The 16,866-nt window shown below is 40.0% G+C and overlaps 1 protein-coding gene across 1 annotated transcript; it reads right to left on the bottom strand.

The window, feature by feature from the left end:
• Nucleotides 1-881: 881 nt before the first annotated feature.
• On the bottom strand, nt 882-16,007 carry LOC134393388 (vitamin D 25-hydroxylase). The gene is made up of 5 exons (XM_063118416.1): nt 15,795-16,007; nt 10,798-10,939; nt 6,167-6,799; nt 3,217-3,546; nt 882-1,780 (listed from the first exon to the last, which is right to left on the bottom strand). The coding sequence occupies exons 1-5, from the start codon at nt 16,005-16,007 to the stop codon at nt 1,602-1,604; spliced, it is 1,497 nt and encodes a 498-aa protein (XP_062974486.1). The 3' UTR covers nt 882-1,601.
• Between the last annotated feature and the right edge of the window lie 859 nt (nt 16,008-16,866).

Genomic DNA, 16,866 nt, shown 5'->3' with positions numbered 1-16,866 from the left:
CCCATAGCCGAAGCTCTCTGGGGGGTTCGCATAAGATAAAACATTTAAAAATATACAAAAATGAAAAACCACAAAAACATGCAAAATTCACATACATTTAAAACCACTATATCAACTAATGTTGTGCACAATGGTGGCTGTAAAGGGCCATTTCCGGAAATTAGATCTACCCACTTCGGCCAAAACCGGTCCCAATCCGGACTATTTTGGTTCAGGATTTGGATCTGTAACCAAAGCAGTGCACATCCCTATGTTTTACCTTCAGTTGTAATGCAAGATTATGATTGTGAGGGAATGGGGTAAGAACAAACATGCACACAGGGCATAGTGTTTTAACAATGGAAGTTCTTTCCCTACCTCTGTCCTTCAATCACCTCCAGGCATGTTACAAGTGACACACTCTTAAAAAAAGCTATTTGCACTAGCCCGCTGTATGAAATAACTTAAAATTTACTAGACAAAGCAAAAGCTAGCATAGTCAGAAAGCAAGCCTACCTTCAGTATTTTCTTTTTCATTGCCTATTACATTAACACTACAAACATAAATAGCTGCAAAAAATAAGTATGTGGGAGTTGGCAACTGCGGGAGTGGAGACCAATCGTAGTTCTTGAGGAAGCACATTCCATAGTTTTGGAGCAACACAGGTGAAAGCTCTTTCACATGTGCCCCTCAAATGGACCTTAGTGGGTAGTGTGCCCTCAAGAAGTCCTCTCCTGTAGATCCTAGGTTAATGGCAAGGCAGCTGGTTCCTTAGATAGCTAAGTCATTTAAGGCTTTAAGGTTAAAAACAAGACCTTGAATTGGCAACCAGTACAGGTCTTTAGGACAGGTGTAATATAGAGGGCTACATTACCATTACCAGTCACACAGTTCAGGCCTTTAGCCAAAGTGGTTTGGAATAGTGTACAGGTACCCATCTACTGTAAAAGTATGTCTGAGATGCCTGAAGCATTGAGAGGTTTTCTAGCATGTTGGTCCCTGGCCACTGTGTTGGCCACTGCGTGACCAGAGTGCTGGACGAGATGGACCCTTGGTCTGATCCAGCATGGCTCTTCTTATGTTCTTATGTACCTCCAAAGCAATGGAAAAACAGCCTCTCCAAGCTCGCATAGTTTGAATTGACTGAAGGAGGAAACAACCACTTTGATATAGGTTAGGACAGACGGCCTTGACTAAAAGGCAGCAGCAGAAAGAAGACAAATACTAGAGCAGGTTTATTAGCTTGTTGATAGCCGTTTGGAGCTTTTCTAGGAGAATGAGTTTGAGAAGTACAGATAGTTCTTGCCTGGCACAAGAGCCACCCCTATCCCAGTTGCTGGACACCTCTCATGTGTAGTTATCTGTCAGGCCACTCTCTATTCTCTGCTCTCATAAATGAACTCCTTTTCTCTCCTTGTACATGTTGGAACTCCTTCTATGGTATACAGTGTATTTTGGTTCTCCCTTTTTTTTTTTTTTTGGTATCTGGGACAGGATTTATTCCATTTGATTAAGGAAGCAATTGTTATATCTGTCATGTACACGACAATATCTCACCATTTTCCCCATGTTCCTGGCCCCTAGAACCTCACACTTTGAGCTACTGCCACAACATTTGCATTCAGTGTCGTCTTGCTGCACAGATAAGGTATGGATGAGGTTGCAATGTCATGCCTAACTTTGGCTTAAGGTTTGGAGTCACAGTACTAGGAAAATGCAGATGAAATCGTTGAAGTAATGAAGTAAAAAATAAAAACATTTCCATTCTGGCTAGTTGTTCTCCTAAACAGTGTCTTCGTCCTGAAAAGGAGGGGAAATGAAGGAATTGTGTTTAAACAATTCTTTTGTTATTATCAAAGCTTACATGCGACATATCTATAATAAAAGCAGAATAGCTGCACATTTTAAAAATCAAAGCATTGTTTAGTAAGCCATCATTTGATCTATGCTAAACCCAGTATAATTTTCTGTTTAGATTTATGCATTCCATCGAATAATGAAAACACTGTAAAAAGGACATTTTGGAAAACCATGTTTTTTCTGTTTTATTGACAATGTGTTAAAAACAACAGCCCTGAATCCAAGTTTTTGAATGTAACAGATTAGTTGGGGATAATCTTTTCATGTACAAAAGAGAGAAAACTAATGAACTTATCAGGTTATTTGACACCCAAATTGGGCTTTTCCAGAGGAGGGTTTTCTCCTGACAGGAACACTTTGGCCCTGTTAAGAAGACACCTTAAACCATGGCTTTAACCACGGTGAATAAGGCTATTTGCTAAGCCCATGGTTTAAGGCGTCTTCTGAAGACAGCCTGTCTTTCTGGCTTAACTACTGAGGTTAAAGTCATGGTTTAAGTTGTCTTCTGAACGGGGCGGGATAAATCTAAAACTGTGCAAGTGGACATTAGCTAGAGTGACTTTCTTCTCTCCTTCCCCTGGCAGCCCTCCACAGCATTCTAAAATCTGCTCTGGGTTTTTTTCCAGCCCTCTGGAGCAGATTTTGAAGGTGTGTGTGTGGGGATTAACTCCCCCTCCCCAATTCTGGTGATGAATGGTAGCATTGGATCCAAGCCTATGTTTGTGCAGAATCCAGATGTCATTCTCAAAATTAATGCAACTGTGTTTTCCCCTATGAAGAATAGTAAAGTCTTCAAACAAAGCCAGTGGCCAAGATTGTGCAGTTTTTCAAGGGGTAAAAGCAAGTAGCCCTGGGCAAGCAATGAGGACGGAAGTGAGATGCTCTACTGGAGAGAACAGACTAATTTTCTTAATCCACTGTCCCTTTAATTAATCTGTGTGTACTCCATTCCTGGAGAAGCAGAGCACACATACATTGCCTCACTGTTTTCAAGCAGTGAAGATAGTACTTTGATGATAGAATTTTGATTTGATGCATGAGAACAATCAGGAGAGATAAGAAACAGATGAGTAAACACATGGGTTCTGAGAAAAACCCACAAGCCAGAGGCCAATTTTTCTGTCTTAACACATTAGTTTGTGTCATATTACTATGACATGCAGATAAGCAGGTTACTAAATTTAGCACAGAAAGACAGTCTTTCTGTGTATTGAACTGGTGTTTTATTTATGATTAAAAGCTGAAATTATCCACAATTTTAAATGAAATAGTTGTGGAAAAAAGATATTTAGAATATTTGGTTATAATATTACATCATGCTGATCACTATCACAAATTTGTTGCTTCTAGTTTTATAGATAAATATATACTCTTACCTAGGGAAAAAGGAACAAATGCTTCATTCTTGAGAAACTGTCCAGAACTGTCCAAAAACCTCTCGGGACAAAACATTTCCGGGTTACTCCAGTACTTTTCATCAAAATGTACTGAATACAGATTTGTAATTACTGTAGTGCCTTGAGGGATAGAATAGCCTCGCACTACTGTATCCTTGGAAGTTGCATGGAAAATACCTAGAGGAGCTATATTACAGAACCTTAAAATTTCATGCAGCACTGCCTCTGTGTATGGCATTTTACATTTATCTTCTAGGCAGGGTGTTTTGTTTGGCCCAATGACTAAATCAATTTCTTTATGAACTTGCCCTGTCAAGAAAAAAAGGGTTTAGTTTTATTAAGCAATGGTCAATTGTTTGGTCAAAAGATGTAGACATAGCATTTATTCTTAACAAGTACAGAGCTCCTCCCCGATTTGATCTCAACTTTGGGTTCTGCATAGAACAACAAAGTATCTGTTGCTCTCTCTAGCACTTGCAAATCCCCTCCACTATACATAATACACACACACACACACACACACACACACACAGAGAGAGAGAGAGAGAGAGAGAGAGATCACAGTTCATGCATCTGGGGAAATGGGCTCAAATTCACTGAAGCATAAAGATTAATTTATTGAAGCATGGTGCCATGGAACTCTTTGCTACTGACTCACACAACCACCCCTTTGGATTTAGTCTGATCAATCTATGAAGGCATTCAATACCAAGCCACTTAGTGTGGGAGAAATAACTTATGGATAATAAATCTAATTAAGGAGACCTCCTGTTATCTTGTCAGGTTCCTACTTCGTGTCTATATCTGAGTCCATACAGATGTGTTTATTGGTGTGTGTTTTTTGATCCTGAGACTCAGTCATTTTACATTCAACATAATTACTTTATAAATAGATGATCATAGAGTATATTTTAAATGTTTATTAAAAGAAGCAAGGGTATTTAAATAATTATAGAAAGAAATTGATACCACAGTATTTTTGACAAAGGTTACAACAGGGAAAAGAAGAAGACAAAGCACAGTGCATATTTTACCAATACAGATTTCTAAAAGTGGAGAATACTCCTTGCTGGGAGCCTACCTTTACTTTTCTAATTTTTCAATTGAATGTGATATGTAATGTGATTCGCTACTGTGCTCTTTTAATCCTGCTTCTTCATATTTATTCATATTTGATGCTTTGTTTACTATAGAATTTCTATCAAAATGTCCTAACTTGTTCTTTGTGGTTCTGATCTTTCTGGGGCATGAACCTTACTGCGCAAGAAATTTTCTTGTAATGTTCCCTGTTCCCTAGGTCAAGCTTCCTGCAAGTAACAAGTCAAAAGCGAACTTTGGTTCAGGCAGCCATTTTTGCTATGCCTGTTTGATACATCTGATATGACAATTGCCTTAAAAGTGCCTGCACTACAAGTTATTCCTGGATGTATTGTGTATCCAGTCACATACACCGCTCCCTTCCTCTGGTCCAACCCTGATATTAGGTGACCATGGCACCACATCTGCTGTTGAAGCTGTCCCCACAACCGAATTGTGGGGACATTATTCCAAATTTCAGCAGCAAACTGCCACAGAGAGTTAGAAGTGATAAATTTAGCTTGAAAACAAATTTAGTTTTAATCACTTTTAACCTTTGTCACTTGAGGCTCAGGTGGCCTCGGTGGCACGGAGTGCTTTCTACCAACTTCGGTTGGTGGCCCAGCTACGCCCCTATCTGGACAGGGATAACCTAGCTTCAGTTGTCCATACTCTGGTAACTTCCAAATTAGATTACTGCAATGCCCTCTACATGGGGCTGCCTTTGAAGACTGCAGCTTGTGCAAAATGCGGCGGCCAGATTGATAGCTGGAACAGGGAGGTTTGAGCATGTAACACTGATTCTGGCCCGCTTGCATTGGCTGCCTATATGTTTCCGAGCCCAATTCAAGGTGCTGGTCTTAACCTATAAAGCCCTACATGGCTTGGGACCACAATACCTGATGGAACGCCTCTCCCGACATGAACCTACCCGTACACTGCGCTCAACATCTAAGGTCCTCCTCCGAGTGCCTACTCCAAGGGAAGCTCGGAGGATGGCAACAAGGGAGAGGGCCTTTTCAGTGGTGGCCCCCCAACTGTGGAATGATCTCCCCGATGAGGCTCGCCTGGCGCCAACATTGTTATCTTTTCGGCGCCAGGTCAAGACTTTTCTCTTCTCCCAGGCATTTTTAACAGCATTTTAACAGCATTTAACAACGTTAAGTTTGTTTTTAATGGACCCCACAATTGTTGTTTTTAAATGGATACTGTTGTTTTTATACTGTTTTTATGTGTGTGTGTGTGTGTGTGTGTGTGTGTGTGTGTGTGTGTGTTTAAATTGTATACTTTTAATGTTTACTATTTTTAAATGTTGTAAACCGCCCAGAGAGCTTCGGCTGTGGGGCGGTATATAAATGTAATTAAATAAATAAATAAATAAATAAACCCTCCATAGATATTGAAAATTACTTTATCCTCTATGTGACTCCATAGCAGTGGCATGCTATAAACATTATTCACAGACCCGAGCAACGCTGGGCATATCAGCTAGTAAACTATATTCAGATGTTTCAAACAAGTTCAGTCCCACAAAAAAGGCTCATTAGCAAGTAATTATGATGTGAATTGTAATTCCTTCCTTGAGCATATAAGCCCAATGCATCAGCATACTCTCCCTGCCAAATCTACTACTGCTACCTCATCGTATAAGCTGTAGGAGAAAGAAAACACCCCAAATCTTTAAAGAGTAACCAAAATCTGAATATGAGTATAAATTGTACCAAGTGATTCAACAGAAAAATCATATCATCAGTACTGATCAAGTTTAGAATGGACACCACAGAGGCCTGGCTCAGAAAATACATCCTTAGTCATAAAGGCAAAATTCTCATGGCAATGGCATAACACTTACCTTGCATATTAGGATAAAGAGCCATGAACAACACAGCCCATCTTAGAACATTTGTTGTTGTTTCTGTTCCAGCAATTATGAGTTCTCCAACAGAGAAAATTAAGTTTTCCATTGAAAATGTAGATTCTGGTTCATTTTTATTTCTATCCATCTCATCTAAATATGCATCTATGAAATGTCGAGGTGACTGAGGTTTCCTATTCTGGGAGAAACGCTGAATAAGACAGAGTAGAAACTCATAAACTTCAGCTGCATTTTTAAAGAGCTGTTGATGTTTTCCAAAGGGCAAGACACCAATCCATGGAAAAGCATTATACAAAAATGCAGATGCACTAGCAGCCAATTCAATGTTTTCACTAAATATTTCTATCATATGCTGAAATTCGGTATCTTCATAGGTGAATCGGTCTCCAAAAATAATTAAGTTAGAAATATTTGAAACTGCATTTGTTATCAAATATTTCAGATCAAAAGGCTTGCCTTTATAGGTATCAACAGCCTCAAGGAAAATCATTGATTCTTCTGATATTTTACTTTCAAAGGACTTTTGACCAAATCCAAAAATCCGAAAACTGGTTACAGCTAATTTGCGATGCTCTGTCCAACCTTTGCCATATCTTGAGTTCAATAAACCTGAAATAAATAAATATCAACATGTTTAAGCCAGGATTTTACTTTCTTTTTTTAACTTTCTCTTTCATCTGTGTGACTTATCTATGCTTAGCAGGTATATACATAATTATGCATATTGGGGTTGGATCAAGTGCTGGTCAATTACTAGCAGAATGGATTTCCCTATTCCTATGTAGGTCCTCCATGCACTTCCTAAATCTGCTCCAGAAGGTTGGGTAGCAGATTTGAAGGACATGCTACAGGGAGGATGGGGAAGTCCTGCTTGCTGCATGAGCAAAAGTCCACCCACATGATGTTGGATCCAACTCATAGCTCAGAAAAACCACAGTACAATTCTAGAGATAATAACTTCAAAATTATGTCCTAGGTTTTTAAATGCATATGCACTACTCTTGCTTAAAATCCAATTCAGATACTGTGTTTATTTCTCTGAAGTTTCAGGGCAGATTCTCACTGAGTCAGTTTCCTTGTAGAGAGAGAAAATACTTAAAATTTACAGAATTTTTGTAGTTCTTGTATTTATAGAAAGCCAAGTAGAGGGGAAAGACAGGCAAGCTAGGCTATGATACTAAGAAGACCACAACTAGTTCTGTAATCCAAGTGTTTTTTTTACAACTTGTGTTTATTAAACTGCAATCCATCGCACCCCCCAGCTCACCCCCACAAGGCAAGTTGCTTTTAAAACACAGTGGACTTGCAAAAGCAGCTTATGATAGGCATGGGAGTATGCCATTCAGAGAGAGAAAAAGTCAAAGTCCCAATAATCTACTAGGAGGAGGGCTTTCTCCGCTGTGGCACCCAGGTTGTGGAATGAGCTCCCCAGAGAGGTCCGCCTGGTGCCTACACTGTACTCTTTTCATTGCCAGCTGAAGACCTTTTTATTATCTCAGTATTTTAACACTTAATTTTAACTTAAATTGAAATTTTACTGTTCTAACTCTGTATTTTAATCTTTTATCAATTTTGCTGCGTGGTTTTATCCTGGTTGTGCTTTTTATACTGTATTTTGTATTTGTGTTTTTAACCTGTTGGTTGTTTTATTATGGTTTTAATTTTTGTGAACCACCCAGCGAGCTTCGGCTATTGGGCAGTATAAAAAGGTAATAAATAAATAATAAATAGTCATGTCTAAAGTACCTCTTTGGGTCTCTGCCCTTGCTTTTAAAGCAGCATCAATCCCTAAGGAAAACAGCAGACTCTTGCAGCTCCCCCAACCAGCTGGCTTCTTGCCACTTAGCTCCAAAAGCTGTTTCTCTTTGTTGGGCCATATTCAAACTGAGAAGTTGTTTTATTAAGCTCCAACTCAATGACATGGGATGGGACAAATTCTAGTAACTTCAAGTAACCGACAACCTCAAAAGCCATTATCCAGGATCTTATTGTACATTAAGAACGACCATGCTATAAAAATACTTATGGGTACGAGTCTAAGGAGTGTGATGCTTTAATTTGTAAATAAACAAGGCTACTATAAGTCTCAAGTGCTTTTGCCCAAAAGCATGCACAGTTCTAAATGTGTGTACTCAAAAGTAAGTCCTAACTTGTTGTATTTGTATTGTATTTCTTTATTTACAGTCAACAGACCAATATCCTAACTTGTTTAATGGTGTTTATTCCCTAGTAAGTGTTTAGGATTGCAGCCTAAATTGTGAAGTGCAGTCTCAGCACTTTTCACTAACTGTTGAAGTGACAATCACTAAGCAATATGGGCTATTGACCAGGGTACATTTCAGAATCCAAAGATGCTCTTAATTTTTAAAGGGTGTATTTTCAGCTCTTAACATTGTGCTTACATGTTGATAATGTACATTGATGGTGCTATATAAATAAATAATAACAATAATAACTATGTAATGATTTCCAAACAGAACTGCCATAGCTTCACATTACCACCAGAAGGTGCTCCTCTGGCATAAAAGCATTCTTTAGCTGCATTTCTGATCAACCAGCTTAGTCTGCATGGTAAGCTACACATTAGATGCAACTCATAAGCCATCCATAGATTGCATTTTGAGTGATAGAGAACAAATGTTTTCATTATTTCCTTGCCAATTGTTTCTGTTCAACATTCCCTCTATTTCTCACATGAGGTTGCAGATGCCTGTTAACAAGGGTGCCATACAAACTTGGAAACACCAGTTTTGATGTGACTAGCGCCTTGTCAACTACAACAACTACTAAATAAAGCTTTATAAAATAGATTTAGCTTTAAAACTAATGATGGAATTCCTCTTCAACCTGACTAAAGAAATGTATAATAAAATAAACAGCACGAGGTATCAGTGTGCTCCAGATTCTACACTCAGACCTTGAGAAAATAAGGCCTTAATACTTAAGGATTATCCCAGGCAAATGGAGGGGTCATCCCTGCCTGGTCCTGGGATCCCCTGTGTGTCATTTAGATGCACACAGGTATGATCCCTGGACAATCCCGGGATATAGGCCTGGTCTAGCCATGGCCTAGGCTATGTCTGGCAAGTTCAGGCATCCTTAGATTTCTTCTAGTAAAAAGAATGAGAGTGAATGTGTTTACGTTTTGTTTAATCATGGCCCACTGAAGTTTTCAGATATGGTGAGAAAATGACAATGAAACTGCAGCTGAACTACTGAAGTAAGAATTTCTAAGCAATTACAATCTGCGAATTCTTAGATGGTTCTTTTGCAAAAGTTGCTAACAATGTAGGCAGCAAAACTACAATAGTGTGTAAAGCAAGGATTCCCAATGCAATGTCAGTGGGTACTTCCAGTGGGGTGCCTGTGGGCATCCACAATTTTTTTGTATTTTTATTCCATTTTTAAAAAATATATGTACACGGATTTGTATGAAATGCATACAGCTTTCTAGCAATTATACATGGGCTGCAACAAAAACATACTAAATATGCCACCTGTTCAAATAGTGAAAGCATTGTAAGGCCCTCCACCTATTGCATTATAGATGAGTGTTTCTCCTTCCAATGTTGTAATATCAGTCTTTTAGCTGTCAAAAGGGTACAGCCAATCTATTTATGCTGACCATTTGTTAATTTCCATGAAGCAGGCAAATAATTTAAAAGAGTGTGTATAATAGTGAATATTAAAGACCGTTCCATATTAGAATGACTGGTTGTTGAAAACTTGCTCTGTTCCTTCACTTAGGGAGGAGGAGGAAGAGGAGGATGAGAGGATGCATTGAATGTCAAATCCCGAGCCATATTTCCTCCATTGTGAGAAACCATTTGTAGCTGGTGGAAGTACACACACACACACAGTTAATTTTCTTCTTCTTTCCTTTTTTGCCTCCTTTTACATGTTTTCTGCTTGTACATACTTCAGAGTTTCCCTGGAACTACAGATATTTCCCCCTGCTGTGGGTGGTGCTATTTCAGCTACATAAGCAATGGCACCCTACCCTGAAGATCGGAAATAGAGCGGGTGATCAGAAATATAAGCATGAAATGCATAGCAATTTAAAATCCAAGTGGCAGCTGAGGAAGTTCAAATTCAGCATGAAGCTCTTACAGTCATTGGAAGGCTTCAAAAGATGGTGTTTCCAATAGTACATATCAACTGGCAGGTTAAAGTTTGAATTTGCCATCCTGGCCCTTTGTAACAGAGCATGAGAAATTTTGCAGGGCATGTCAGAAAGTATAGAGCATGAATGAAAATTGTTTCAATATTACTTCTTTAAAGAAATAAATTACGCAAGTGAGTTACAGACATATTTAAAGCAAATATAGAATGCAATAAGCTGCTAGACACCTTAAACCATGGCTTTAACCATGGCGGTTAAGCCAGAAAGCCAGGCCATGTTCACGAGACACCTTAAACCATGGCTTTAACCACAGTGAATAAGGCCTTTTGCATTATTCACCATGGTTAAAGCTGTGGTTTAAGGTGTCTTCTGAACACAGCCTGGCTTTCTGGCTTAACCACCATGGTTAAAGCCATGGTTTAAGGTGTCTTCTGAACAGGGCCACTGTAAAAAAAAACAAAGCATCCATAACAACAGCACATACCTCCCATTTTTGTCAGCTTTTTGAACAAAGGAAGAGATGGCCTGTCTGCAAAAACCTCACTTTGCTGAACAAGGCATTCTTTCACTGCATCGTAGCCATTCAGTACAATGCTGGATATGCCTCCAAGATCAAGACTAAATATCTGTTAAAACAAGAAAAAAAGATATTGGATGTCGCTTTCAAAAATAAGTCTAAAATAAAGGAAATATGATTTCATAGAAGGAGCCTATAAGGAAGGGGCCTATAAGGCCATTGTAGGTATACAATAGAATAATATCCATGCTATACATACAAGTTATTCTCCAACTGCTAGGTAAGCAGCACGCATTATAATTAGGCAGAAAGATTTCTATTCTACAACAATTACTGTGCCTTCATTCATAGATATTTCACAAGAATATGTATGAACATTGTAGCACAATCATGGAACAATATATCCACCCCAGTCCTGTGTGTTGGCCAGAATTACTGCCACCACACAGTGAGTTTTCTACTTGTCACTTCCTAGAAGGAACTGTGAATACTTGAACTGTGACAGGAGATGCACAAATGTAATTGGCAATATGGTTGTGGCAGGTGGAAAATTTGTCATGTATTAAGTATTCCTTCCTGAGTAGAAAATGAAAGAAGCCTAGCAGCTGAAGTTATCTTTCTTACTATAAGGTTTCTTATCAACAACCTGTCACCATCTTTGACAGACTGGTCTGAAAAACTCTGCTATGAGACCATGACCAGCTGCACCCTAACACAAAATTATATATTAGATATGACTGGGAAACTAGTAGAATTCACTGTACTCTTAGCAATGGATTTTCTTGCTATTTCCTAAAGAGTTACACTGAGGCTCACTCCTCCCACACAGTAAGCATTGGTATCTAGGAGCATGATTTGACCGGAAAACTACTAGGTGAACTAGAATATCTCACAGGCAAGTAATCAACAATTTGTACTGAATAATTTTGCAAATCAATGCCCACACTTTCTTTGTTGTCTCAGAAGAAATGTCAGCAGTGGACTAAATGCATTTCTGTAAGTGTTCTAGTTTACTGGTTCACTGCATTACTTTCATGTAATGTATTTAGTTAACTTTTTTATTATTCATGCACTCCCATTTTTCATTTCATAGCCTAATTACTCAGCATGGAGTAAGAGAGTGATACCGTGTGGCCAGTTATCAAACAGCTAGATTTACAATGGCTTTCTGAAGAACAGAAATGACAACACATGCTGGAGTTTCCGTTGACCATTATTTTGTTGTCTCTTATGTAGATTTGTAAAGATACAATTATTGTTTTGACTATTTTGATATCTGACTATTTGAGCTGTAAAGCTAACTGTGTGTTCTCACTCACTGTATTCACACAGCATGATATGTCTCTGTGTGTATATGTATATAATCCAGTGGTAATTCTGTAATTATATTTTGATTTAAAATAGCATTATTGAGCCTTACGAAGTGATTATATTAGCCCTGTAACCCACTTTCGTGGACCTTTTTGTTCTGGTTTCAAATCAATTCAGATGTAACAGGGACATAAGTCTCAGGATTATGCGCTGACTTCTTCTCTTTCATGCATCTCAGCAGGACACTGAAAGTTTCTGCTTTCAAGTTGAAGCTAATCACAGTTCCCCATCATGTCTGATTCATTTAAACTGTACTTAGCAAGAACAAGACAGGATATAAAACCACATTTAAACCTGGCTTGTTCTCACTAACCAGAGTTTAAACAGACCACAATTCCCAAGGTTTGGACATTATGGGGAGGTGTGGTTCATTTAACCCTGAAGGCAGAAGCTTTCAGTCTCTTCCTGTGGTGCATAGAAGGAGGAGAGGAAAACATGAACCCTGGACACAAATCTGGCATGCATTTCCCAAAATTTACCCACATTTGCAACAAAGTTATCTATAAATGAAGACACATATTATTACAAGAGTCCTTACATAAAAAAATAGATGGGCTAAAAAAACCAAACTATCTTAATAATGAGAAAGAAAACAGACTTTTATCACACACATACGCTACACCAACCTTCCCTAACTCAGTGCTTTCCAGATGTGTTGGACTACAACTCTCATAATTCCCAGCCAGCATGGGCCAAGCTGCTTGGAGATAGTAGGGGAACTATAGCCTAACACATCTGCAGAGCACCAGGTTGGGGAAGGCTCGTCTATGAAGATTCATGTTCAACTACTTGGGGTCTGTCTTCATGGTTTTTTTCCTGTGGCTTGGCTGCATTGGGAGGTCCTTTGCGACACATGACGTCATGGCCAGTGCGCTTCCAACCAGCTGCTTCCTCCTGGTAAAGCTGCAGTATCAGTCCTTTTACTCCATTCTTTTGAGTTAAAGCAGTTCCCAGGCACTTGATTTGAAATGTGCCCCACATTAAATCCTGAGCATGCCTGCGACCTGGCTGCGACCCCCCTTTTCCTACATTCCAACTGAGAGATGTCAACACACTTCCTGTGTTAATTTCCAGAACTTTGTTAATTTGCTTCTCTGATGTATTGTTAGCTCCAGAGCTGTGCAGCTCCAGTCTTGGAAACTACATTAATTGGGTTCTCTGATGTAGTGTTAGGGCTGGTGCAATACTTTTTGGGGTGGGGCTTATTTGTGCTGTAAGGGTGCTCTCATGGAGAGCAGTATTGTGGGTTAGTTACTATCCATTCCCATTCATTAAACTGTAGTGGCAGGGGAAGCCTGGGCAGGGGCGAATAACAAGCCTCTCTCCTTGAAGACATTGGTTCTACTCCGCACCCCTTCTCAACCTGGAAATATGTCTTGTTAGCACTGAAAAGCCAGGTTTTAGGGACAGCTGGCTCTGCCATGTAACAATAATGGAGCAGAGCCGATTTCAGCATACTGTGGAGAATAACAACAATGCGCATTCCTCCTGTGCTTGGGAAGACAAAGCCTTGGTCAGATCTAGGTCTAGTTCAGATGCAGTTTTCAGGAACCAACAGTTAAACTAATTTCAAAAAATGAAGGGAGAAAGTTGTGTTTTTTTCCTTTTTAAGTTTGTTTATATGATTGAAGTGGTACCTAACAAAGAAGAACAGACAATTTTACTTCAAATGACAGTCCATTTAAGTGTGGCTACTAAATTGGAATGGCCTAGTGAACACATTTTCCTATTCATATGAAGAGTTACTATCTTGGAGATGTACATTATGAATCGTCATAATGCCATAGCAGCCTGACCATACTCCTAGTTATGTGGCTTCCCCTGCATTAGAAAACAGCCAAGGTTTCTAGGAGTGCAAGGTATTACACAGACACACACACATACACACACCTTTTTCTGTAGTGCATGTAGCAGGGGGCCTGTAGGATAATGGACAGTTTACATCCTTACTGATTTATCCATTTGGCATCTCTTGATGCATTTTTATTTGTTGTACTGTTTTTAGTCAAGATTTGTTGGCTGCCTTGGGGGTTATTTTTGAAGACAAAAAGGTGGAATTCTGATGATGGAATAGTAAGTATCTAAGGTGTCAGGTTTGGGGTGGTTAACCTAACACAACTGTACAATAACTTTTTCAAAGTGAACCCCATTCACTTCATTTGGACTTACTCCCAAGTAGGTATGCTCAGGATTACATCTGAGCCCTCCCAGTTGTGGAAAAAAGCTAGAGGAAAGGCAACAAAGATACTTTGTGGTCAGAACATCCCACACTTTTATCACTTACAATGCAAGCCTTATATAACACTTTTATTTGGAAAAAGTATTTTATCATTCCTATTAAGGTTACCCTCACATCAGCTCTGAGGCCTACAGTGCAATCCCGTGACGAAGGAAGTGAGGCAGGTAGCTACTAGGAGGAGGGCTTTCTCTGCTGTGGCACCCCGCTTGTGGAACGAGCTCCCCAGAGAGGTTCGCTTGGCACCTACATTATTTTCTTTCTGTTGCCAGCTGAAGACCTTTTTATTTTCTCAGTATTTTAACACCTAATTTAACTTAAATTTAAACTTTGCTGTTTTAATCTCATATTTTAACCTATATTAATTTTTGCTGTGTGGTTATGCTTTTTACATTGTATTTTGTATGTGTGTGTTAAATTTGTTGGTTGTTTTTATGCTCTTCATGGTTTTAATTTTTGTGAAGCGCCCAGAGAGCTTTGGCTATTGGGTGGTATAAATATGTAATAAATAAATAAATAAAATATACATACCGATTCAGAACTAAGTCCCATTGAGTCAATGGAGCTTACTTTCAGATAAATGAGCAAAGATTTACACCCATTTATGGGACTTATTTCTGAGTATATACATATAGAATCACACCCACAGAGCCTTGGGCAGAAGTAGTAGAACTTGACCCCAGATCCAAGTACAAAATGAAGACAGTAAAAAAAATTAATTTCAAGCCTAAAGTTAACAGCAGCAGTCTTGTGATTTAACGGGGTCTTATGACTCGGAGTCTGCAAAACACTAAGGGAGGGATGGCTAAAGACCAGGAGCAGCCACTTTTGCTTCAGGGTCTGGGGAGTATATCTTGAACAGAGTACATAGACCAGGGAGGGATCTACACAACTGCTTTTAAAGCGCTTTAAAGCACTTTGAAAACGTTTTGAAAACTGTATATGCAGTGTATCCTGGGCCCCAACAGTTGTCAAAACTGTTATAAAGCGCTTTAAAGCAGTAGTGTAGATCCCAGCTTTTTCCGACCTGCTATCCTCCATATGTGTTGGACTACAGCTCCCATCATCATTATCCATCATGTCTGGGCCCAATGGGAGTTGTAGTCCAACGCATATGGAGGGTAGGGCTCTAGATTGGGGAAGGCTGGCGTACGTAGAGCGCCTTTCCCCACCTTGCAGATGTACTGGACTACTACTCCCAGCATTCCCCAGCCAGCATAGCTGGCTGAGGGATGCTGGAAGTTGAAGTCCAACTCATCTGGTGGGCACCAGGTTGGGGAAGGCTGACACGGAGTTTCGCTCCACCTCAGGCTCTTCCTTCCCCTCCCGCCTCAGCGCCTCCCAGGTGCTGAAATACCTGTCCGTAGAGCTGGCTCTGCTTCTTCATGTAGACATGAGGCTGCTCCGAGGCCAGGGAGTGAATGTTGCCGATGAGAGGCAGCCCTGCTGGGCCAGGAGGGAACCCGATCGGCCGCCTCTGCTTCAGCAGCTGCCTCACTACCAGCGACAGCAGCAGGAAAACGGCCGCCGCGCCCGCCGCGCCCACCAACTGACCCTCAGACCACCACATCCCTCACCCTCTGACGGCCAACTCCCAGCGCCCCGGCGAACCGACGCCAGCCCTGTCACAACATCTCCCTATGGGTTGCTGCGGCTCCTAATAGGGCGCCGGAGGCGTTTGTCAAGCGGTGGAGAGCCTGATTGGACGATTCTTCGCGCCGAGCGCCGCTCTTGGCCCGCCTCCTCGTCCTCATACGCCTCTAAGCTATGCTGCTACAAGTCCAGGAGCTGGGCTTAGTCGCCGGGAGTTCCAGGGATACTTCGGAGGGAGGCTTTTTCCAGGCCCAGTTCTTGCCGTCACTCTACCTCAAGTGATACTTACTTCCGGACAAGGTTGCTCAATAAGCAACGAAGCTACTTATATAACAGAGACACCGGTGTTGCAGCAAATTGATTTGAATAGGGATGGAGAAAGCCAAGCCCAGTCACTTGCAGAGGTGCTAGTTTGAAACTCTCGTTAGTTTGTTTGTTTCTTTAAAATTATATTTAGGCCATTAAGCACAAATTCCTCTCAAGGCTGTGTACAGGATTTTTTAAATAACTCATAAAAGTATATAAATAGGCAATAAATAAAATGTTATAAAACAGATTACACCAATAAAATTTGCAGCACACATTATGGGTAGGCCAGCAGGTTATTGAAGTCTTGGGAGTTCCAGTCAAATGTTAATAATTTCATCTCTTTTGACATTTGATGTGCCCCTAATCTCTTTTAAGTATGGAAGAAAAGTGCAAACACATCACTGTCCCATCCTCAAAGTAAGGCTTAAAGTACAATGCACGAAAAACATTTTTAAAATAATGGGGCTACCTCATAGTTTTGTAGTATTTCTTGTTGCTAAAGCTGGTTCTTGCTCTTTGTTTGGCGT

Source organism: Elgaria multicarinata, chromosome 2, assembly GCF_023053635.1.
Source record: "Elgaria multicarinata webbii isolate HBS135686 ecotype San Diego chromosome 2, rElgMul1.1.pri, whole genome shotgun sequence".
In the NCBI taxonomy this organism is placed as follows: Eukaryota; Metazoa; Chordata; class Lepidosauria; order Squamata; family Anguidae; genus Elgaria; species Elgaria multicarinata.
The sequence above is the reverse complement of the archived record's forward strand: the minus strand, read 5'-3'. Positions and strand labels throughout refer to the sequence as shown.